This window comes from Ornithodoros turicata, chromosome 7 (genome assembly GCF_037126465.1).
Source record: "Ornithodoros turicata isolate Travis chromosome 7, ASM3712646v1, whole genome shotgun sequence".
NCBI classification, from domain to species: domain Eukaryota; kingdom Metazoa; phylum Arthropoda; class Arachnida; order Ixodida; family Argasidae; genus Ornithodoros; species Ornithodoros turicata.
In genome coordinates, this window is record NC_088207.1 from 23,611,224 (window position 1) to 23,635,201 (window position 23,978).

Below are 23,978 nucleotides of genomic sequence, written 5' to 3' on the forward strand. Positions count from 1 at the left end.
TGAAGATGTTCCACGCGATGGTCGTCCAGTGGAAGTGGTGACACAAGAAAATTTGTCTCTTGTCGAGGAGGAAGTGCTGAGCGACAGGCGTCTGAAGGTGAAGGAAATCTCAGAAAGGCTGAGGCTTTCCAAAACAACCGTTTTTCGCATCATCGGCGAGGGCCTTCTTCTGTGCCTGCGCGTCGTCTGTGCCAAAGAGTTTTTGGAGCTCTGTCAAGAGAACGAAGAAGAAATATTGAAGTCAATTGTCACAGGGGATGAGACTATGGTGCTCTACTATGATCCCCTTTCGAAAAAGGAGTCGATGGAATGCGCAAACCAGGAGAAGCACCCCCAAGAAAGGCCAAGGTCACACAATCCACAAAGAAGATCATGGCAACAATATTTTGGGATTGTCACGGGATCCTCCTCATCGACTTCATAGATAGGAACACCACAGTGAATGCGACTTATTATGCTTCACTCCTGCACCGACTGCGAGACGCCATCAAGGAAAAGAGGCGCGGCAGGTTGCTCCAGGACAATGCCCCTGTCCACACGGCTTCTGTTGCCAAGGATGCACTGAAGGAGTGTGGCTTCGAAGAAATCCACCACCCACCCAAGAGTCCAGACTTGGCACCGAGTGACTACTTCCTGTTCTCAAACTTGAAGAGGGATCTCAGAGGAAGGAGATTTCAAAACGATAGTGAGGTGCAAGCGGCAGTTTTCCAGCATTTTGCGGACAAAACTTCGGATTATTTTTTCAAGGGTATAAGAATGCTGGTTGAAAGGTGTCAAAAGTGCACCGAAGTTAAGGGTGACTGTGTCGAAAAGTGATACACTTGTTTCGTCTCTATGACTATTAAAAGTTGGTCGGGCCGGAAACTTATGGAACCACCCTCGTAGCAGCTTGCGTAGCGTAAAACGATAGCGGTACAGAACAGCCTCTTGCTTTCTTGGGTAAGAAACTTACCCCGACGCACGCAAAGTGGTCTGCGATTGATAGGGTAAGTTTACGCAATCATTTGGGCGCTGGGGCAGCAAGACACTTGGATTATCGGAACGCCAGTTAATGTTCGTACGGATGATAACCATTTGACGTATTTTACTCACACTGCTCCCTCCTGGCACTGGCTGTGCCGTCTGTGCCGTCCCCATTTTTCCTGGGTTTTCCGAACACTTTCCAGCCGAATGTCGGCACAGGGGCCCATGAAGTCGGCTCAGGACGCATACCAACCACCTGTCCCCCCACTCGTTCCTGCTGTCCACTCTCCATCTGTCCACGTCTGTACGCCTCTCATAGCCACAGCTGCTTCCCAGCAAACCGCCGACTGCACACAGACGTTCATAAGACGTCGCAACACTGGATATTTGGATATCCAGTGGATTTTCGTGAGGGTCCAACTTACATCCACTGGATATCCATGGGAGCTGGTCTTTACCCCTGTTTTCTGATCCTAGGAATTTCCAGACAATGTCTTTCATGGATATATGAATATGAGGTGGATATTGTCCGGTGCCAGTGTAAAAACCCCGTAATTCAGTAGTTGTGATACTGTTTGCAGTTTGATCAGTAAGTATATTATAGTATCATAGCCCAAGGTTATTATTTAAGGTGTTATTGTTAAAAATGCTCTCAGCCCCAAAAAACGCTGAAAAAACAGCAGGCTCCCTTTTTGCCCCCTCCACAGCGAGCGCGGATTTGAAGAGAGACCAGATCATTCGCAGTGGCCTCTCTTGGCGAAATAACCGGAGGCCGGAGCATATACTGAAGTACAAGTTGTTGGGGCACGTTCATTCTAAGTGTATTGGGTGTAAAACGTTTGTTACGGTGAAAGGGGCTGTCTTTGCAAGTAGCTCACGTATCTGCAGAGTCAAGGTATAACCAATAACGTGACTCACATTTCTTCCTGCCAAATACTGTGTTTTTAATTCAAGCTATCGTCTATAATGTGACTAGCTGCTTAGTGGAGCTGTAACAGTGATCGAATTCCACTGTTGCTTGACGAGCGTTACGCATAGATAAATACTTTCACTGCTTGCAGCACGTGAACGATAAAAATATATAACAAAAATATGTAACGATTTCTTCCATATCCAGTTAGCGTTTACAGAAGTTTTTGCTTGCTTTCAGCACAACAAAAAACTCTGCACTGCAACAACTGCTCTCGCGCTGCAACAATTCGACATTGAACTTCAGTATATACGCGGAATGTGGTCGCTGATATCGAGACTGAATTAACGTTTAAGTTTCAAATGCGCGAGCTATCCCTGTTCCGTAAATCCAGTTTTGCATTTGATTTTTAAGAATTTTGCTTTTGAGAAGAGTGGCTTTGTCAGCGAATAAAATACCGGCCATCCGTGGAACGTACATACCCTAGTTATCCAGTGCACCGTGTTGAATATGGTTGCAAGCGACTGCGAACTGTTTCGTTCTGCTCTGGGTCTGCACGTTTCCTGTGCAAATCGTCTCCAAATGTCTCTCTGCATGGCGACGCTTAACTTGAAAGGGGGGTGGGGGGTGTCAGGATTGACGACGAGGTTAAAGCGAGGCTCGAGCGACATAGTAGTCAGCTCAGTGGCACAAAACGAAAATGGCCGTGGGCGGGGACGACGGGCAGTGTGGTACTTGACACCACAGGCCAAGTGGCTGGAGACAGTTGGGTCTTCTGGTCACTAAAAGGTCGTCTTCTTTGAACCAGAGCTGTATTCTTTGACTTGCAGTTTGCATGTAGTTTCATAAGCAGTTCCTATGTGAACACTATGCCCAGATACGGACGCGTGTTGCAAAACATGGACAAGAGCACCGGTACTGCGCATCTTTGGCTTCATTCCTAACACTTCTTTGAACTTTTTGAGAGGGTATATAGCCTCCTTCCGCTCGGTGGTCGAAGGCCCCCGTGCTGGAGAATAGCGAACTACGAGCCGCATATGCGGCAACATAGTTTAGCACCTCTGGACTACTATAGGCCAACGAGCAAACCAGTGTAGTAACAACAACAATAACAACAAATATATTTAATGTAGTATCCGTTCTCAAGGTTCTGCGCACGCAGTCTTGTGTCGCGTGAGGAAGTTACGATCGAGCGAGGGGAATAACGTGTGGACCATGCACGGTTTTGTAGGTTACACCGACAAGGGGTAAAGAAAACAGATGCGAAACTGTCTCTCGACACGAAACTTCCAACCCGCCGGGTTTGCCACTCCCACATAGTCACGTCCGTGCCCTATATCGCCTAGAGCTAAACTGGAGTAAGTAGCAGGTGTTCAATAAGGTTAAATTCTGGCTGCGCGCGGGTAAATGTCGCACGTTTCATTCTTTTTCTCGCAGAACCCCTGCTATTGACTGCACTGCAGAAGAACGGCACGAAACACGTAGGTCTCGGGATTCAATCATTTCGAGGAGCGACAACACAGCCGTAAGTGACAATTAGCACTCACATCACCGCCAACACTGGGAGAGAGTACTACCCCTGGCGGTTAAACTGTCCTATCATCATAATCAAACTAAAGTTATTGTTGTCAAACTAGAATTTCGCTTCATATGCGGCTAGCGTACCATTAATGATATCGTTGTCTCGCTTGAATTGTTGTAATGTGGAGGCGTGGGCCTTGTGTGATACTTCTCATTAATTATTGTCCAGCAAAGAAAAGAAAATCTCCTTATGGAGGGTGACACATGAATACTGTGACATGTGGTTGCACATGTTTGTACAACGCGTTGTTCGTGTTCCAGAGGTCAAGATGGACATCGAGCTGCCCCACACTCCAAAACCTATCACTTTCACTTTGACGTTTCTGATAGCGGCGGTAACGTTCACAATTCCTCCGCCCGACTCGTATTACGACAAGAGCACTATTCTACCTCAGTACGACTACGTTATCGGTGAGTTTATCCTCTCTCGGACAGCTATAAGGACCTCACGGGGGGGTGGGGGCGGGGTTGTTTATTAAGAGAGAAAAAAGAAAGAGGAAGGGAAAGGTTGACCTCACAGTTAGTATGGTGACACGTACGTGTAGTCATCGGTCACTTTACGGCAGTACAAATGCTACAAGAAGTCTTGGCAAGTGACTCAATTACAGATATCGGCTGATAACTAGTGCTAGGATTTTTTCCAGGGGGCGCGGGGCAGAGCAGAATGTTGGGCATTCTGGCAGAATTCTTGCGCGCGCGTCTTCTTGCGCCCGACGCGGCGTCGTGAGCGGGCGGCGGAAGTAGAGGCGCATTCCCGCCGCCCCGTCAGCGCGACGAAAAATCAGGAGGCGTGGCCTTTCTGTGTCACCTAATTGGTCGCCAGCTGTCGTTCTCAGCAGCTTTCGCCGACTTCGTGAAAGAAGGTCGGCATGGCAGCCCTTCGGCTCGACGTCTCTTCTGTCCCGACTCCGGAACCGCGCGTCTATTTCCGCCGCCGACTCACGACGCTGCGTCAGCCGTCGCCAAGAGAACTGGCCCTGAGAGCTGGCCCTCTCTCTCTCATATCTCCGTCGGGGCGAACGGGATTACACAATCGCTTCAAGGCTTTTCGACGCATGCTCAGTGAGATGGGTAGTTGACTGGGCGCCTCCAAGCCACAGTTCGGTGGCTCGGTATACTGGGGCCCAGTTTGCGCGTGCTGTTCGCTGAAGGACTGAAGCTTGATCACTAATGCAATTACTTTTGTGATTTGAATGTGTGGGAAACCCTGTGTTCTCTGGCGTCTAGTTTTTCTTTTAGTTGCATTTATTTCACACTGCTTCGAGAAAAATGATTCAGCTTGAGCCTAAACTCTCGAGGAGAATGGTAACCTATGGTTCGACCTTCACTTCCTTTTTTTTTTTTTTTTGCCCAGCATTCACAAGCGCACAAATTTTCATGAAGGTTGCAGACCCTGTAACAATTTTGCGGGACGGGGAAAATACATGATCAGGCATTATGGTTCGACAAGGTAGTGAACCTGGGAAGGGTTGTCGGAGAAGGTCGGCTAGGGCCTCGGAGATACGTTGGAGATCAATGAGGGAAGTTTTCTGGCTCCAGTTGAGGACCTTGTCCCGACACGGGTCTTCATGTGTATTGTGATGGTAGGCCAAGCAGCGGTAACATGTACACCGTCGAGGCAACGAGAACGGAAGTGCCTCCCCGGCAGTGGCGTCCAGCCAGAAAGGCAATGTAGGGCTACGTCAGTTATTGTCTTTCGTCTACAGCGCGTAATTCGGCATTGAGTCCTGTGCCTTTTGCGGGGGACTTGTGTTGCACAAGCATGTTAGAGTGGTATCAATGCTTCAGGGCTCCACTGTGTCCGTTCAGTCATTACGTCCGCAGCCAGGAGGTGGCCGCAAATGACCTAGTAAGAGGGTGCCTCGCGGTGGGCATCGGATTTTCGCAAGCCAGGGAGCTAGCAGCAGTCATCAACATGTCCTTCTTATGGTATTCACTGTATGCCAAGTGTGAGAGACGTGTTGATGAAGATGTACATGAGACACTATTGGAATCTATGCAACTGCCACAGCGCAAGGAAGATAGCTCGCAATAAAGTGCGGGGAGACAACGGACCCGGAAGGGTACTGAGAGATCCCAGTAATCGTCGACAGCGGATGGAGCAAACGGTCTTTTGGGCATGGTTATAATGCAAGTGTCGGAGTTGCCGTCATAGTTGACATGTTCTCACGGTAAATGTTTTTCATTGGCGTCACCAATAAGTACTTTACGGTGTATCGTCGCTCAGAGCACCAGAACAATCCGGCGCATCCATGCTCCCGTAATTGAACGTCGTCCTCCACATCTATGGACAGGGACATTATTGTACAGAGATTTCAAGAAAGCGTATCGATGTATGACATATCAGGTGCACTACCTTGATTGGAGACGGGGACAGAAGTGTTTTTGTGGCAGTTCGTTCAGCTGTTCCGTACGGGAAAGACGTCCAAAGAGTTCAGTGCAGAAATCATATTATAGAAAGAAAAAAAAACTAAACCAATAAGCTATTTCAGATTGCTGAAGACAGCGAGTCGTTTAGTTCCCCTGATGGCAAAGTAGCAAGCAAGAAACTGTCGTCCAGAAATATCAAAATGTTGAAGAACCTAGCGCGGACTACAATAAGGCGCAACGCCGAAACAGTGACAAGTGTAACTCCTAACGCTCTTAGCTCTCTCAGTCATCAACTAAAAAATGGCCCATACCACGTCTTTGGTATGCATGATCGACGGCTGCCGGAGCGAGTACGGTCCCGTGAGACGGAAGGAATCTGTCGAACCACCGCAACAAACAGAAAAAAGAAGGCTGTTGCTTCGCTCAAAAGTAATGCTATCTAAGTAACAGAAGGCTATAGACACCTTTTCCGACAGAGTAGACGCGCAGCTCCTGGATACGACAAGCAATGCTCCAGAAACATACATGAACCTTGTTGGCCGCACAGTTGGAGGGAAGCGAGCATGGGCGTACCAAGAGGGGGGCAAGGGGGGCCGTGCCCCTCCCCCCTGGAACTCCAAGGTCGCTTGTGAAAATATTGCGCTCTTTAGTCATAGGTCGTGTGGGAGCTAAGATAGGAGCGACCACAAGGGACTAGGATCGGGCGAGAAGTGAAGATGGTTTTTAATGGAATCGGGTAAGGCCAGCGGCCGGGTGCTCGAGATGCCGTCTTCTTCCTTGAGCCAAACACCGATGGCGCTACCAGCCGCCACAGACACTCCCCCGGCCAGTCACGGAGTGGTTCGGACCAAGTGGGGAGACCAGTGGACGTGGCATGGGACAGGGGTGTCAGATTTGGTACTCGGCTGGTCGGGGAAGCTGACACTGTGGAGGTGGATGTCAGGTGCGTCGAGATACGCAGGTTTGAGGCGGTCCAATGAGACGGTGTCTTCGCGGCCCGCGATGTCGAACGTGAAGAATTTTGAGGCGCGCTTGAGGACTTTGTAAGGGTCAAGGTACTGGGGCTGGAGGAAGGAACGCATGCCGTCGTGGCGGATGAAGACATGAGACACGTGGTTGATGTCCTTGTGGATGAAAGGGGATGGGGCCGAAGAAAGACGCGGGGGGACCGGGCGGATGTCACGGAAAGTGTCACGCAGCTGCTGCAGAAAGGCGTCGGTACTGATGGGAGCGGCTTGATGAGTAGCGAAGAAAGCACAGGGGAGATGGAAGGGGAAGCGGGGGAGTCAGCCTTGAGAGCGGCGCGAAGTACCAGTGGAATGTTGCCCACCCAAAGTGTTAGATCGACTTGCGCGCGGAGCGAAGTCTTAATTGCCGATGGAAGCCGATGGAGGCGCTCAGCGATGCCGTTACTGGAAGGGTGGTACGCGGTGGTCCAGTGCCTCGTCGAGTCAAGCAATCTGATGACGTCGTTGAACAGCTTTGACTCGAATCGGCGGCCGCAGTCCGACGTGACGGTTTCGGGAACTCCAAATCGGGAGACCCATACTAACAGGAAGGTACGGGCAACGGTGTCAGCGGTAACGTCCTGGATGGGTTGTGCTTCCGGCCAGCGCGTGTAGCGATCGATGCAGGTAAATAGATACCGGAAACCACGAGAAGGGGGAAGTGGCCCGACAATGTCCACATGGAATTGTTGGAAGCGATGAGAGGGAGGCAGAAAGGCTTGCACAGGGGTGACTGTGTGTCTGCCGATTTTTGCTCGCTGGCAAGCCAGGCAAGAGCGAGTGCAGCGCCGGATGTCAGAGTTTATGTGAGGCCAAATGAAGCCTTGGCAAGCCAGACGCTAAGTGGCCCGAATTCCTGGGTGAGAAGGTGCATGAAGCATTTTGAAGATGGAAAAACGAAATTGCTCGGGCACGTATGGACGTGGGAAGCCAGTAGACGCGTCACATGCAAGGGTTGAGTCCGGATATGGGGTGTGGATATCTTGAATGTCCAAGGATGAGCCAGAGCGGAGTTGTTGCAGCACTGGGTCATCGGTTTGCGCCGCTGCCAGCGCGGAAAAGTGGACGGTAGGTGGTAACTGCGAGACAGACGCAATTTGAGCGCGGGAGAGGGCGTCAGCTGCGGCGTTTTGGACTACCGTAATGTGGCGGATGTCAGTCGTAAATTCTGCTATGTATACGAGCTGTTGGACCTCACGGGGTGTGGCCGTAGGGCGGTTGGTGTGTATGGCGTAGGTGAGTGGCTTGTGATCGGTCACCACGTGGAATTCGCGGCCTTCCAAGAAGTAGGAGAAGTGCTGTATTGCCAGATGGATCGCGAGAAGCTCCCGGCCGAAGGTGCTATATGCTCGGCACATCGGAGGGGCTTCGAGAAAAAACCGAGAGGCGTCCAGGCGCCTCTAATCTCTTGCTGTAGGACAACTCTCACGGCGGTGTTGGAGGCGTCGGCAAGGAGATTGGTGGGAGCATCAGGAAGTGGGTAGGTTAGGAGGGCAGCGTCCGCCAGAGAGGTCTTGAGGGTATTGAAGGCGGCCAGCGTATGGTCTGTCCAGTCAATTTTGGCTGACGGGTTGGCTTTCGCGGAGAGGAGGGCATTCAGAGGTTGCATGGTGGTAGCACAGTTCGGAATGAAACGCCGGTAAAAATTTATCATACCGAGGAATTCCCGCAGCTTCTTCTGTGTTGAGGGCAGCGGAACATCACGGACAGCCTGAACTTTGCTTGGAAGAAGGCGGATGCCGTCTTGAGAAACAAGGTGTCCGAGGAACTCCACTTCTTGTACGCCGAAGAGACACTTGCCAGGATTAATGATGAGTCCGTACTGCTAGAGCCTGGTGAAGAGCTCGCGAAGGTGCTGGCAATGATCTTCTGGTGTTCGGCTCGCGACCAAGATGTCATCGATGTACGCGAAACAGTTAGGGAGGCCTCGGATAACTTCGTCGACGAAACGCTGAAAGGACTGCGCCGCATTCCTGAGACCGAAGGGTATGCGGAGATACTCAAAAAGCCCAAAAGGCGTAGTGATGGCCGATGGATGATGGTCTGACGATTCCGAGGTCAAGCGTGTGCTGGAACTCGGAGCGCGCAATCTTGAGCTTCTCAGGTGCGAGGCGTCGAGGTCGAGTGAACACAGGAGGGCCGGTGGTCTCGACGTGGTGGAAGACGCTGTGCTTGAGGGGGTTCAAGTCATTGGATGGGGACATGACGTCGGGAAAGTCGACGAGGATGGAATCGTACGGTGACGGGACTGACGGGCGCAGGACGTGGATTCCGGACGATGGTATGCAGGTAGCAACGCCCGTGACGGAGCGTTGTGGCTTCGTCGAGCAACGCCCGGTGGCACATGTTGACGGCGAGGTTGAAATTGCTTAAGAAATCTGCGCCGACGATTGGGTGAGTGACATTAGCGACGAGAAATGGGTTTCAAAGTCTGGTGGTCAATTCAAGGACCGACCAGGGTTTCATCTGCTGTAGAGTTTCGCCAAGGAGCCTACCTTCAACAGTCCGCAGTAGCGTGTGTCCTACGAGTTCATTCATCGGTGGAGTACGCGATATCGAGAGAAGATGAGACTTTATGGGAGCCAACTCTTCGGACGTTCTGGGAGATTGACTCCGTGGGTATTCTACCAGAAACCGGCATTGCCGACACCTCTGCGGTAATGGAGAACTTCTCTAAAACGGCGAAGAAGACCGAGGACAGATATGAAGTGGCTCTACCATGGAAGATTGATCCTGCAGTTGTGTTGAATGACAACTACGACGTCGCTGTCACACTTGTAGCACACAAGCTTGTAGCACGGCTTAGGAAAACGGATGGCCTGTTACTTCGGTATGACGGTGTCATCAGAGATTACTTGAATCTGGGTCATGCTGAAGTCGTCGATGAGAGCATAGAACCAAAGAACGCGGTATATTATATGCCTCATTCAGCCGTGATACGAGAAGACCGAGCGACAACTAAAGTACGCGTCGTCTTCGACGCCTCTTCTCATGCGCCAGACAGCATATCCCTGAATCAGTGCCTGGATAAGGGTATCAATTTGAATCCCGATATTTTGCAGCTACTTCTGCGATTCAGGAGTTACAAGATCGCCCTTACCGCGGATATAGAAAAGGCGTTTCTCCAGGTGCTGATTCGGGAAGAGGACCGAGACGTTTTTCGATATATTTGGCTTCAACATCAACCTGACCAGGAGGCTTCTCATAATGATCTGGATGGGGTACAGGTTCTGCGTATGACGAGAGTTCCGTTTGGAGCGACCTCGAGTCCCTTCCTACTGTCAGCTACCATCCAGCACCATCTTGCTACCATTACCGGCGGCCAAGAAACAACAGCAAGAAAATTGAGCCGTTCGTTTTACGTTGACGATTTGGTTACTGGCGCAGACTCAGAGGAAGAGGCAGAAAAGCTCTACCGTGAAGCTCTGGAAATCATGAACACAGCAGGAATGAACCTTCGAAAGTGGACAACCAGTAACGATCGACTACAAGCTTTATTTGATGGACGTGAAAGTCCCGTACACGGAACTCAGGAAAAGCAGCAGTTGTTAAGCCCGCAGAAGATACTGGGAGTGTCATGGGACAGAGAGCAGGATAAACTGCAGGTGACGATGAAATCCCTATTCACGTTTCTTTCGGAAACGGCGGATACGAAGCGTTACGTGTTACAAGCCGCTTCGAGAATTTTCGATCCACTTGGAATGCTAAGTCCTTTCACCATTCGGGTGAAGGAACTGTTCCAACAACTTTGGATTTCTGGAGTAAAGTGGGATGACAAGCTTCCGGAAGAGGCCTTAACCGAGTGGAAGTCTTGGTGCGCAGAGCTTCTAACTTTGGGTCTAGTTAAAGTGTGCCACTACTTCGGACCACTGGATTCCACTACAGGCAGGCATCTAATCCTATATGCCTTTTCCGATGCTAACATGCATGCTTACGGAGCAGTAGTATACGTCAAGGTTGCAGGTCAACCGCCATCTTGGTTTCTTGTTTTGCCTACGGGAATCGCACATTTTGCGTTATAACTTTGCATTGCGGTGCTCAATCACTTCGATGTTTGCCATGATTGAATGTCCTAATGAGCTTTATACGTAGACAACACAATGTGCCACCTGCATTGAGTACCTAGCGAGCACGGCACGCCAGCGCGGGTAGACTTTTATAGGGTAAGACCCTGTATATACCGCTATTTTGTATCGATCGTGAAAAAGTGGTAGAGTGGCAATCTTGGGCAAAAGGGAACTTTAAGCAGCAGCAAAGTTATAGTCACAAGCGCTGCACGAAAAAAAGTAGCGAAGTTATAAGTACAGGTACTCTGTAGAATCGGCATTTGTTTGAATCCCAGCAAAAAGTAACGTACCTATACTTTACAGTTACTTTTCCAAGTGGTAAAGGCAAGCGTTCGAGTTCCAGCAAGTTTTATTCGACATTCATCGCTTGTGCAAAGGGGGCATGAATAAGCTGCACATGCCGTTGAACAAAGCCTGCGTCTGTAAGTTTGTCCCACTTTTTTTTTTTTGTAAATTTACATCTATACACCCACGCTGAGCAGCAGCTCCGCTGGAGCACTATCTATAGGATACCACATGTTATATCCAAGTATGTCAGGTTGTCAAAAAAACAAAAAGAATAGAGGAAAACGAGACAGCTGTGTTCAGGTGCCGTCCTACACCATGGCACTGGATTAAGGACAAAATTCTATTATTAGATTTCCACCTGTGCTTGCGAAACGGGTTGAAAAATATTTTGACTGAGTACTACTATATAAATAGGGCCCTTGGGGTGAAATAAATATAAATGGCTTCAAGATTTCAAATACTTCAGGTACGGCGACGCTTTCAATGCATCATACAGTCTCGCTTTCACGTCTGCTTTCACTGGAGCACGAGAGCCAAAAACGCTGGTTGAAATTCACTTTACAGTTTTCTTTAAGAAAGACAATGGAGAATTCTTGTTCGCAGGGTTCCCGTAAACCTCGCTAAATTTCTACACGAAACAAGTACAAGCGTGTTCTCGCCGAGTTTAACTAGGAAACGACACATTTTTGAAGGCATGACGCGATCCACTGATTTTTGGAGAATCAAAGTTTCTCAGATTTTCAGTACATGGGAGCCTATGGGAGTTGCAACAAAATCGCTTCTCGCCGTGATCGCAAATCGCCCGCCTGTGATATTTGGGCCAAAATGATGTCATTCCGGCAGCGTAGTAGTCTGGGAATTGATTGCAATCAACAAATTCGACAACCTTACTGCAGTTTTCCACATCCCTGCGAATGAAAATAATGGCTTTGTCGTTTGCTAGCATGTTCTGCACGCAGGCGCCGATTATATTACTTTCTTAGAGCGCGTGAGAAAAGCAAAGGGAAGAAAACAATTTTGCGACGGTGCAGCCAACCCTCTCCGGAAGCGAACGTTAACTAGATCGCATGAGTCCGCCTTAAGCTAGGGAAGTCAGTATCATGACAATTCCAATGCGTCGGCATATGTAAGGGCTACTCAAAGATTGGTAGGCACCGGGTGAAAGGTAGGCCGGTGTCTGTACCCTATGTTCGCAGGCTTGTCCACTATATAAAAAATGTAGGTCACAGACAGAGGGTCCCTGTGATCATCTCGGCCACTTGCAATATGTATGGTCTTTGTTCCAAAGTGAAAATACAGTGGTGTAACATCAAACACAAAAACAGTTGGGTCCAGTGCCTGCCGGGTGTGGTTTACTGTTCTCCTCTGTCCCATGAGAAAGATTACGTTGGCCAGAGGGACAGGCGTGTGACTACTAGATTACGCGAACAGGCGGGCTCCTGAAGTGCACCTCCCCGCATGATCACCTACCATTTATTACCAACTGCTCCACCTAAGTGCATTGTGTAGGGGAGAGGAGAGGAGAGAACAACTCAATGACGACATAATCCGAGAATTCAATCACTCTAACACACACGTGCATAACTTTTTACAAAAATGGCACTTGAAGAAGAAACAAGGTCACGTTGGAAGTCTACAACTGTTTTAGGAAAAAAGAATTTTTGAAAACGAACATATGGAAACGATAGGGTTCAACCTTACAATCATGGTCTACGCGTTCTCAAGTGTAACTCGGTGGAAAAAGATAATGATCTGGAGGAATGCCTGTAAGTCCGTGATATATGAGATAAAAATGTTTTAATCGAGATTGTCTCCTACGGCATTGCATTGCAAAAAGCGAGAACGTGGCTGTTCGCATTTCTTCGACATGACTGTTACTGATACACGCCTCCGATTTCAGGGTCATCGAGTGGTGTATAAAGCCTTTTGGATTCATGCGCGGGGGAGATAAATGTGTCAGCACACCATCTATCAGCTTCATTCAGGAGGAAGTTTGTTATCTAAGGAAGTAATTTAAACAGGTTTGGGCCACCTGTTGCTCTTGTGTTCAAGTGTGCGTGCGGAAGTGAATAATTTTAGTCATGAGTTCGGCAGCTCCTCCTGTTCCTGTGCGTGCCTCCTTTGCCTGTGTTTTCGGCTGTGTCTTTTGAAACTGTAATATTTTCGTTGTGTAATACTGCATATTGCTTGTGCAGTATGGTGATGATATATTGTTGTATACGTAAGCAATAGATGTATAATGTTGTATTGTAGTATTGTTGTGCAGTACTACTGTAAGCGGGAAGAGGAGTCCCGTCACGCCAGAGTTGTTTTTTTCCCTTACCTTTTACCCTCTAAAAAGAAATGAAATTCAACTTCAGAATTCCAAATTCCTCGCGGACACCGCCTACAAGGAACCTTTAAGCGTCATTTGAGATGAACGTCACAATGAACGTCATCCTAGAATGAAAATCACATTAGGCGAGCAAATGGCATTGATCTCTGATGCCATTTTGGTTCCGAATGGCATTATCCACAAAGCCCGTCAGTTTGTAATGACATTAAACCCCGCGGTGCCGGTTGGTGCCGCCCGCTCACTAGTCACCTAAATTTTATTCTCGTTCAAAATCTCAAAGGTTATTAAACGGGTCGCAAGTGTAATATGCCTTACTAACTTGATCACGTAAAATCCATTTGCCAAGCGGTACCCTGTTCAAAACAAACAACACTGCATCGTGCCTATCGTCCCTAATACTACTCGTCAAAGAATACTCGTGCAACCTGAAATTATAAAATAACGTGGTGCTGTATGGTAAAAAGATATATGGTGCAATAACAAAACAGAGACGCGCAATGGGAGCGAGAGTAGGCATTTCACCGGCGAGGGGTTGTTGCTGTCTCATTGAACAGAAACTGTCATTCCGGCAGGTGTCAATAATTCTCTTGGTGTCGCACCACACGAATGACATTAAGATGTGAAGGATTAAGCTCCTGATGTCATTTTTCGTGTCCATGTCTCACGAGTATTACTTCTTTAGTTTTTATTATTATTATTATTATTGTTGTTGTTGTTGTTATTATTGTTATTATTATTCCGTTGCAAAGCGAGTACATTGATTGCAGTGGGAGGAGGAAGCGCGGGATGTGTCCTGGCCAACAAATTGTCAGAAGACCCCAACATCACCGTACTCGTAATCGAAGCTGGAAAGTCCGAAGACGCAACGACGTTAATTCCCCTGACCGCCTCTTTGCAAATCAACGAGCACTTTGACTGGAAATACAGGACAGTGCCACAGAAAAACGCTTGCCTTTCCGTCGTAGACAAGGTGAGTCTTGAAGGTGTTCTCAAGCCTACAACACCGTCTATGCTTGACCTGTGGGAGCCTCAGGAAAATTATCGCTAGCTGGGAAGGTCTTGGCGGGACGATTGCAGTTCTTGCGGTGCGCAGCTAACATCGATTGCAGCTTGGGCGGGTTCGTGGCTCAGATGGAACAGCACTCGCTAGGCGTGCGTGAGGTACGGGGACCGCAACGTGCGGCTTCCCATTTTTTTACCCGTCCTACGCCATGCTGTCTCCTCCTTTCTGAGCGAAATGGTGGCATATAGCCAGTCTTCTGAAGTAACTTAGATGTAACTAGCTACAATAACTAGCTGCTGGAAAAGTAACTGCAACTGATAACTCTTCCAGAGGAAGTAACTTTCAGCTGTAACCTGTTACATATTTTAGGAACAAGTTGCAGGAACCGGACTCTTAAAAGAAAAAGAGTCATTTTGCTCCTTTTGGGACTCTAAATATACACACAATTAGTACCTTATGGGAGTAAATGCACGATAGTAAATGAATGCCACAGAGTGGGGTCTGCATTTCGCGCTCTGTTCTAAGAGCCCCAGTTGCATGATTACATGTGCGTCAATGAAAATACTTTGAATTAAACCGCCAGCCGTGTCATGTCGAATGATATAAAATGTTGCAAAATGCATGGGCCACAACTTCGCAAGAAAGAATCTCTATTTTTTCCTCTGTGTGGGCGGAAAGTTGCTCAGTTAGCCGAGATCGTTTAGCCTTATCCCATCAAGTTCACGAACACTGGATATTTACGTAGACTATTGCATGGAGGAGACCATTGGCAGGCCTGGGGAGTAAATTTCAGTACCAGTGGACAAAAACGGAGAGTACGTACACTCTGGGGGCTAGAAGCCATTTATGTATTTTATTTATGAGAATAACCTCCAATGCGCTCCTGGGGCCCAGACTTGTACGTATCTTGAGTACGTACTCAAAATACAGTATTTTAAATACTTTTTCCGGAATTTTGGTACTCTACTCAATACTTTTTTGCGAGAAGTATTTTTAATGTATTTAAAATGCTTTTTTCGGTATTTGCTACTCAGTACTCAAAATACTTTCCTTCCTCGTCAAGCCATATCCAGCACGCTTCCCGCCGTGCCGAGATTTTCAGCTCACTGTAATTTAACCCCCTTTTTCTTCGTTTTCTTTTTTTTTTCGGGAATTCGCGAATCTGTCATTTATCCTCTTCTACAATAGGCTGGTCCCAAGCCTGGCCTTGCTTCTCAATAGCAAGCTTCGTCAGAAAACCGTTCCTATTCATATTGCCAGGTGAATCACCAGGGGATTAGGTACAAGAAATCCCGGCATTTATTTCCTTGGTCATCAAAGCAATAAACACGTGCCAGAGGTTGAAAGACCCGAACCGACATACAGGAGGGATTACGAAGTTTTGGGTCAGAACATATCAACAAAGTTTACTTGGGTTCACCAAAGTTCACCAAACATTACTTGACACCAAGACGTTGCAAATGAAAGATATGCATAGCTGATGAAGTTTATTCCTTTCATTTGTAAGGCCACGTTCAGAATACGCGTTTCACTTACTGCTAATACTAAAGTACTTTAAATAGTATCTTAAATACTTCTTAGAGTATTTAGTACTCTACTCAAATTACTTTCAGTTTTGAGTATTTTGTACTCTATTTTAAGTACTTTTTCCGTAGAATATTTAGTATCTTATTTTAAATACTTTTGCGCAGTATTTTGTACAAGTCTGCTGGGGCCATATACATATGAGAGGGGGATGCGTAAATATAAAAACTAAATATATGCTAGCTTATACCCCTCCCCCCTCCCACCGCATATTTAACGTCACTCGCAGCGAATGACATTCGCATTGAATAGCATTCGTTTCGTGTCACACAGCGAAATCAAAGGGCAATACATGCGAGTGATATTCATCCAGCGAATGACTTCGGGGAGCTCATTCGCTTTACCCTCTCGCACCGCCGAAAGCGTAGCCTCGCAGTAGAGAGCTAACACAAACAACAACGATAGCCTGTTTGAAGAAATGAAAGGCTAATGTAAGCGTGTACTTCAATATATTATCACGAATTTGATAACTTTTGACACGAAGGAAGGAAGGAAGGCTGTTTTTCCGGAGTACTACCCTCGTTCCCAGTCGCCACGTTGCCAAGTGAGGTGCTGATAGGCTTCTTAGTTGTCTTTTCTTGTGGTACTTGACCATAAGTGTCTCTGAAAAAGCAACGATTTTGTGAAATAATCCAGCTTTCTCTAGTTTCAAGCAACAGAAATAAAAATATAACTGATGTAACTGTATAACGCTTCATATGTTCGTCTCTGGTGTCTTAATTATCGACTGTGACGTCAGTTGCGAATGACATTCGGTTTCTTGGTGTAGCTCGATGTAAGACAGACGAATGAAATGCGCGGGGAATGTCATTTGGTTTGCCGTGTGACAGGGATATTACATGATCAGGAACAGAGGCATGTATAGATGTAAGCGCAATCAACATTCGTGCAGGAAACGCCGTAGCACGTACATGCTACCGCAAATAAGTAAAAATAGTAGGAGTAAACACAAATAAGCGTAAAAATAACTGAAGATGTATGATGCATCGTGAATGATAGGAAGGATAAATCGCTTCCCATGACAGGCCAGTGGCTCTTTTTTGGAGGCACATGCAGAAGAAAGAACGTTGTCCATCACGCATTTCAGGTTAGTCGCTGGACAAGTGGGAAAGTGCTTGGAGGAAGTAGCGCTATAAACTTTCTTATCTACAAACGTGGTAACCCCGAAGACTACGATCGGTGGGAGAAAGCGGGTGCAGCCGGATGGGCATACAAGGACGTCTTACCATATTTCAAGGACGTAGAAAACTTCATGGTTCAACAATATGTCAAGAACGGTGAGTAACCAACAGCATAGTCCTAACAAATTGGATTGTTAGATAATGTCGAGTAATCGAACACAAATCAACATCAATGATGGTAAGAACAAGGCAGTAAACGTCGATCCAGAAACGTTCAGGAGTGATGTCTCCATCCTATCATCCCTACCGATCATATCCATAGCAAAGTGTACGACAATACAGTCACCTAGAAGAGTGCAGTGCGTTGAAAGCAGAGCCGTATATGAAAAGGGAGTCTGGCCATTAATGGGTCATGCCTATACCTGAAGCTCCACCCACTTTTTCAGTTTTCCGACCAATGACGTCTTGAAATATGGGGCGCTATCAATCAGCCTATCCTCACTATTTTCCCCCCTATCCAACATGGGCAGCGCCATTTTGGGTGGCAAGTGGATTGGATGGGATTGAAATGGATACCACTCGCAATCTGCAAAAGTAGTGAATTGTTGGTGCAGATTTGATAAGCGCCACCTAGGGAGCGTAAGGCACGTCGGGAATTGTCGTCTGCTTCCGTCGTTGTACCGTTGCCGGCAGAACCACCTGCTGGGACACGTTCTGTTGTCGGTATGATTTTTAAACAAATCTACATGAATAGTTGGAATATAAGAGGCAAGAATGTTTATATCCATAAAATCCAGCTGTTAAATATAAGATTGTACAGCACAGCGCCGTTTTTGCTATGATTTCGTTGTGATCGCCGTGTTCACTAGGCCTAACACCGGCGACAAAACGTATTATTTTCAGTTGGATATCGATGGATGAGCATAAGTTGAAACTGATTTCTGAGAAATTTATATTAGGATGTACATTTGCAGCGTAAAATCAGGTTAGTCTGTGAAAATTTTTTGTCACGAAATCCCCGCTTCACTGTGCTTGTTTTCGTCGCCATTTTGGGTGGCAGTATGGTGTCATGGCGACCCCCTTGGTAAAAAGCAAACCAATCAGAGGAGCGAAACTGTGATTGACAGGTCGAGCCTCTTTTTGTGACTCCTCCCAATGGCCAGACTCTCTTTTAATATACGGCTCTGTCTGGAGGCAGAGCCGTATATTAAAAGCTCTGGATACGGCTCTGGATGAAAGGAGAAGGCTGCGCCTCGTGACGGCGCTCAGAGCAAGCTGGCGGCGGCGCTGCTATCGCCAGGTTCAGTGCGCGGGCATGCTCTGCAATGCGTGCCGTCGCCTCTCAACAATTTTACGAATCTAGATTTTTGTTCTCCTCTATTCCGTTGTGAACAATTAGCTGGCTGACCAAGTTCGAACCTGAAGCAAAACGAACACCACCATTACCATTTTATGATGAGCATCTTCTTTCGCTGCTTGCAGAGCGGAAAGCGCTTGTGTGGCACGTAATCCTGTCTTTGCTATCAGCCCTCGAAATCCGAAGGCGCCCGAACACGTTCTTCACTCTCCAATCGCTCCAACTCACGAAGCGTTCCAGTTCCGGGGTTGATAGACTGTTCGTGGGGTAATATTCGTGTTCAGGAACAGCACAACGCGCGTAGAATCACATTGACGCATAAATAAACCAGCGAACATATTTCTACAAACTGTTCTGCCGACTAACGTCATCGAAAGACGGGACACAAGAGGATGCCGTCCCGGCCGATACGTGCTGTTTCGAAGCTATGCTGAAACGGCCGCCGGGAAGCTGCACGCACATGCGCACGACAAAACGCAATTTCAAGAACTGTCAACCAATCGGAGCGCGCACGCACTCTGGGCCAATGAGCTTGCAACGTTGTAGTGGTACATATTCTACAGCCGTATCCTCGTGTACCGGAAAAGGACTGGTCCAACTCTAGCAAATTGTTGCCGCTGTGGAACACTATGACGTCATTTGTTTACAGAGTTTGTTTACAGGGAGATGTCTATTGTTCGGCAGACTACATCACTTATTTCACTTTGTTCTCAAAGCGCTATGCTGGGTGCGTTTGCATAAAAGTGGAATACGAGCCTCTTAATTAGCATTAGCAGCGCATTAGCAATAGCATTAGCAGCGTATTGAGCGAACGCTTGATGCTCGGTCGAGAAGCACTGCCATGATGCACCGTAAAAACGGAAGTTCACCGCGTAGCGCACTGTGCGCCAACCACTCAGTGGCGGATCCAGGTGATAAACGTCAGTTTATACGTTGAATTTCCATCTTCCCCCTCCACCACTACGCGCCCCGACAAAGAAACCGCCCCCCCCCCCCCCAAACCGAGTGTCTGGATCCGCCCCTGCAACCACTGCCACTAATGGTTCGGTTATCGCGTCTGATTTGAGGAGGGAGAGGGTCGTACGCCTTTCTGTTGCAATTTGGATATGTATCGCCACAAAAAGGTGTACACTCTTAAAAATGAGCTTCACCACATAGCACGCTTCTAGCCAACCATCATCCCGAGTGACATCGTTCTCCCCCCTGATTTGTTGGAAACGGGAGGCGTCCGCCTTTTTGTGACAATTAGCATTTCTACATAAGTGTCACAAAAAGGCGTACGCCTCCCGTTTTCAACAAATCAGGGGAGAGAACGATGTTACTCGGGATGATGGTTGGCTAGGAGCGTGTTATGTGGTGAAGTTCATTTTTAAGAGTGTACGCTTACCCTTTTCCTCGACTCAAAAGCGATAACCCTGCACTCTTAAACCAAAGCTTCACCTCATAGCACGCTGGAGGCCAACCATTGGGCAGAGTGATACCGCTGTCACTCTTGATTTGTGGAAAGCGCGGGGCGTACGCCTTTTTGTGACAATGAACGTTCCTGCATAAGCGTCACAAAAAGTCGTACGCCTGCCGTTTTCAACAAATCAGGGGCGAGAACGATGTCACTCGGGATGAGGGTTGGCGGGGAGCGTGTTATGTGGTGAAGTTAAGATTGTATTATTTGCGCCAATGGTTGACGCACCGCGCGCTATGAAACTACATTTCTAGAGTGTATATTCGTTGTTGTAACGCGCTCCGGTCCTCTGAGGCGTTAGCCAAATAACAAATAAATAATCCTTCCACGAAATCGATAGCGAGTTATCGTGGTACATCGGAAGAGCTGGGTGAGGGGCTGGGATGGGATACGGACACGATATGATAAAGGGAGTTATCCAATCCAAGCTAAGCAATGCGATGTCACCCGTTTTAAGTGAGTAGGGGAACTGGCTTGTCATGTCTTCGGGACCATTATCGTGTCCACATTCGGGTGTATTATAACTCGCTATTGCATACCATTACCATTCGTTTGGAAAGCTGTTCATTTTGGATGGTGACAATTTTCTGTGCACACACTAAACACTGAATTTCACCGCATTGTACTCTCTGCGCCAACCATTGCCACGAATGATAGGGTTATCACTCCTCATTCGAGGAAAGAGGGATGCGTACGCCTTGTTGTGTCAATTATCATGTATCCAAAGTGACACAAGGCGTACGCCCCCTCTCTCTTCGAATCAAAAGCAATAACTCTACCATTCATGGCAACGCTTGGCGCAGAGCATGCTATGCGGTGAAGTTCAGCTTTTAGAGTCTACACATTTTATGTCCAGGTTATCACGGCACGAACGGGAGCCTTCCTATTACGACGAATTCATTCCAGACTTTACTGAGCCGAAAGTTCATGCAAGCATGCGCGCAGAAGGGATATAAGAGGATCGACTACAATGCAGACACACAAAAAGGTATCGCTGCACGTTACATTATCGCAGCCAACGCTGTTTTTTTTTTTCTTTTCTTTCTTTTACGCAGATAATAATACTTACTTAGTTACTGACTTCATTGTCGCCATTTAGTCCACACTCCTAAAGCAGGTCATCACCGCGCCCCACGCAGAAGGGCCACTAACTTGCACGGGATGGCCCCGCTTTCAGTCCCGAGCTGTGGAAAACGCGTGGCGTCCGCCTTTTTGCGACAAACTGCATACCTGCGTAGGTGTCACAAAAAGACGTAAGCCTCACGCTCTTTAAAAATCGCACTCTGAAAAGTGAACTTCTCATTGCGCACTCCTAGCCAACCATCATCCCGAATGACAACGTTATCGCTCATCGCTTAATCGCGTCATCGTCGTTACGGTCTTTAGGATCTAACGAGCGGCGGGAAAATTCCAGAGTTCGAGGTCACTCGTTACTGTAACTAAGTTCGTTTTTTTTTTTTGGTAACTTGTAGCTTTACTCGGTACTTTTGCGCCGTGGCAACTTTCAGAGGAACTCGTTCCTTTTTCAGGTAACTTTGCCAAAGTAACTTAAGTTAAGTTCCAAGTTACTTTTAACTCGCTTTTCGCTCACGTCCACATATTTTCTTGATTTCTCTCCGGTTCCTTCATGGCATTTTTTGCCATGAAACGTGATATTCAATCAGTGTCAGGAAGTAAGAACCGCTGCCATTGAAATGAAGCTGAACCATTGTGCGCCCACAGTGAGTAAGATGCAAAGCGTTTGAATAGACCTCTACCAGAGGAACGTCATCATGACATTGGTAGACAGACTGAAACCGAAACAAGTCGGAAGGAGAGGGCTGGGTTCCACGAACGAGCACTTGTTCGGTGCCTCCCATTGAAAGAAAAGCAGGACCAACGGTCGCGTCCCTTGAAGGGACCATATCGTAATCCCCTTAAGACCGTGGCTTTCGGGCGCGATCTTCTTCACCTCTAGCTTCAAGCGTAGTTCAATTCTAACAAATTTGTGGCACTGTTGAACACTATGACGTCATTTATTTTTACAAACAGGGAGAGGTCTATTGTTGGACATAAACGAAAACGATCTAAGCTTGTTGTACTCCTCCGCAGGCAACTCAAGGTCTAACTCAACTGCTCACGCGCGCTGCACCTGCGTAATGCTATTTTGTGTCCGAAGTAACTTGGAAGTAAATCGGTCTTTCTTATAAGTAACTCAGTAACTGCGAGTTACATTTCAGGCTGAATTACTTCGTTATTAAAGGGGCCGTAAACAGGTACAAAAGGTGCACATTTCTTTGTGTTATATTATTGAAACTTATGCAGTGTAAACTCCTTGCAATTACTAACGCTCAAAAACAAAAGGTGCTTGCATACGGATGAAATATTCGCTGCACTCTTTCGCATTTTAGCTCCGCCCCGCGCTCTAAGTTTACGTCATTTTGACGTAGAGCTTTACTCACCAATTACGATCGAGTGTTCCACGTATGATTTTATTTCAAATGCGGAATTGGACTAGATGAACGTGAATCCTCTTCTATTCAAAATCTAAACAGTTACAGCCTCAAACTGAAAAAGAAATGCGTTTAATTTAGGTATCATACGCGCACTACGTTTTCTGGGCAGTAGCACGCAGCACACCACGAGCACGAATGAATATCCGGGTCTACAGTTCCGGAATCTTATATATAAGGTGCGCGATGGAACATCTTCGTCATCTTCGAATGGTTCCGACAACTGGGCTGCCGTACTTTGGTTTGAGCCACGCGGCATCGTGTCACCAGCTCGCGTGGTACAGTGGATAGCGTGCTGGCCATGTCACGTCGTGACTGGGGGGGACCCGGGTTCGAATCGCGTGATGTGATAGCAGCCCAACTGTTGACGTTTGCGCCAGCCGGAGATGTTGAAGATGTCATGACGTTGAATTTCGGAACCACGGAGCGCAAAACGTCGTTTCAGACAAACAAACTGAGCGCTCCGACTCACAGCTGATAACGAAGTATGTTTATTGGCTGGTAATTTGAAACGTCATGTGCGCAGCTCGGCCCCCCGATTCGACGGCAAAACGCTACGTAGCCATGTGACGTATGCGTGGTGGAGAGAGGCTCGCTGGTTACTCATCTTTGAAAGCAGTTATATGGGTCAATGAGCTGGCACGAGCCGAACGAAATGTATATTTGGGTATTATTATCTGCGTTCTTTCATGGGGTATCATTATTTCAGAAATGTTTGGTGGCCTGTTTACGGCCCCTTTAACTTAGTTATATTTTGCACACGGTAACTTAACTTGTAACGAGTTCTTTTTGACCGGTAACTTCTCAATCTATGGAAAATTCAAAAAGGCGGGCGGGAAATTCAAAAAGACGGCCCGTGACTCATTGCGCGGGACGTATCCCACGCCCTTCACGTATCACGCGAAGAGCGCCGTGCACGTGTTTTATCACGTGCCCTTCTCAACGAGTGCCCCGCCTCTAGTTAGCTCCTAACGCGTGCAAGCAAAAGCGGAGGAGGGGCCTTTTTGTACCGTTATGTACAGCATAATTGCTACAAAAATGGCGTACGCCTCCTGTTTTCATCAAATCAACGGAGAGAACACCATGCGAACCGAGCCTGACACATGGGGTTCAGATCACTCCCTGTTGTGCTTTCGCCTCCGAGTCGCAGTAACGGCACAAGGAAAGCCAAAACTATCACGAACTGGGAGAAATTCAGGAAGGAAGTCGTCGGCTCTACGGCAGATACCCTGTTCGGCTGTGTCAAGACACCTTGGCGAATAGCTCAAAAGCAGTATCCTACACTCTTAAAGGGGCAATAAACAGGTATGCAAGGTGCACTTTTTTGTAATGCAGTGTGATTCGTTTCCTACAGTGACGTTTAGCAAAAATTTTTGTCGCAAAAAAGTAAGTAATGGCTCCAAACCAACCGAATATTCACTGCACTCTTTCGCGCTCATGC

At 47.5% G+C, this 23,978-nt stretch overlaps 1 protein-coding gene across 3 annotated transcripts in view; it reads left to right on the forward strand.

Moving 5' to 3' along the window:
- Positions 1–23,978, forward strand: part of LOC135400354 (4-pyridoxate dehydrogenase-like) — a 66,049-nt gene that overhangs the window by 19,016 nt on the left and 23,055 nt on the right. For 2 of the 3 annotated variants that reach the window (XM_064632187.1, XM_064632189.1), the window contains exons 2-6: positions 3,311–3,398; positions 3,716–3,865; positions 14,289–14,491; positions 17,196–17,385; positions 20,902–21,033. In XM_064632187.1, coding sequence (XP_064488257.1) covers positions 3,724–3,865; positions 14,289–14,491; positions 17,196–17,385; positions 20,902–21,033 — 667 coding nt within the window. In that variant the 5' untranslated portion in view covers positions 3,311–3,398; positions 3,716–3,723. Of the gene's footprint in view, positions 1–3,138; positions 3,232–3,310; positions 3,399–3,715; positions 3,866–14,288; positions 14,492–17,195; positions 17,386–20,901; positions 21,034–23,978 lie in introns of those variants that run through there. The other variant, XM_064632188.1, reaches the window with a different exon arrangement.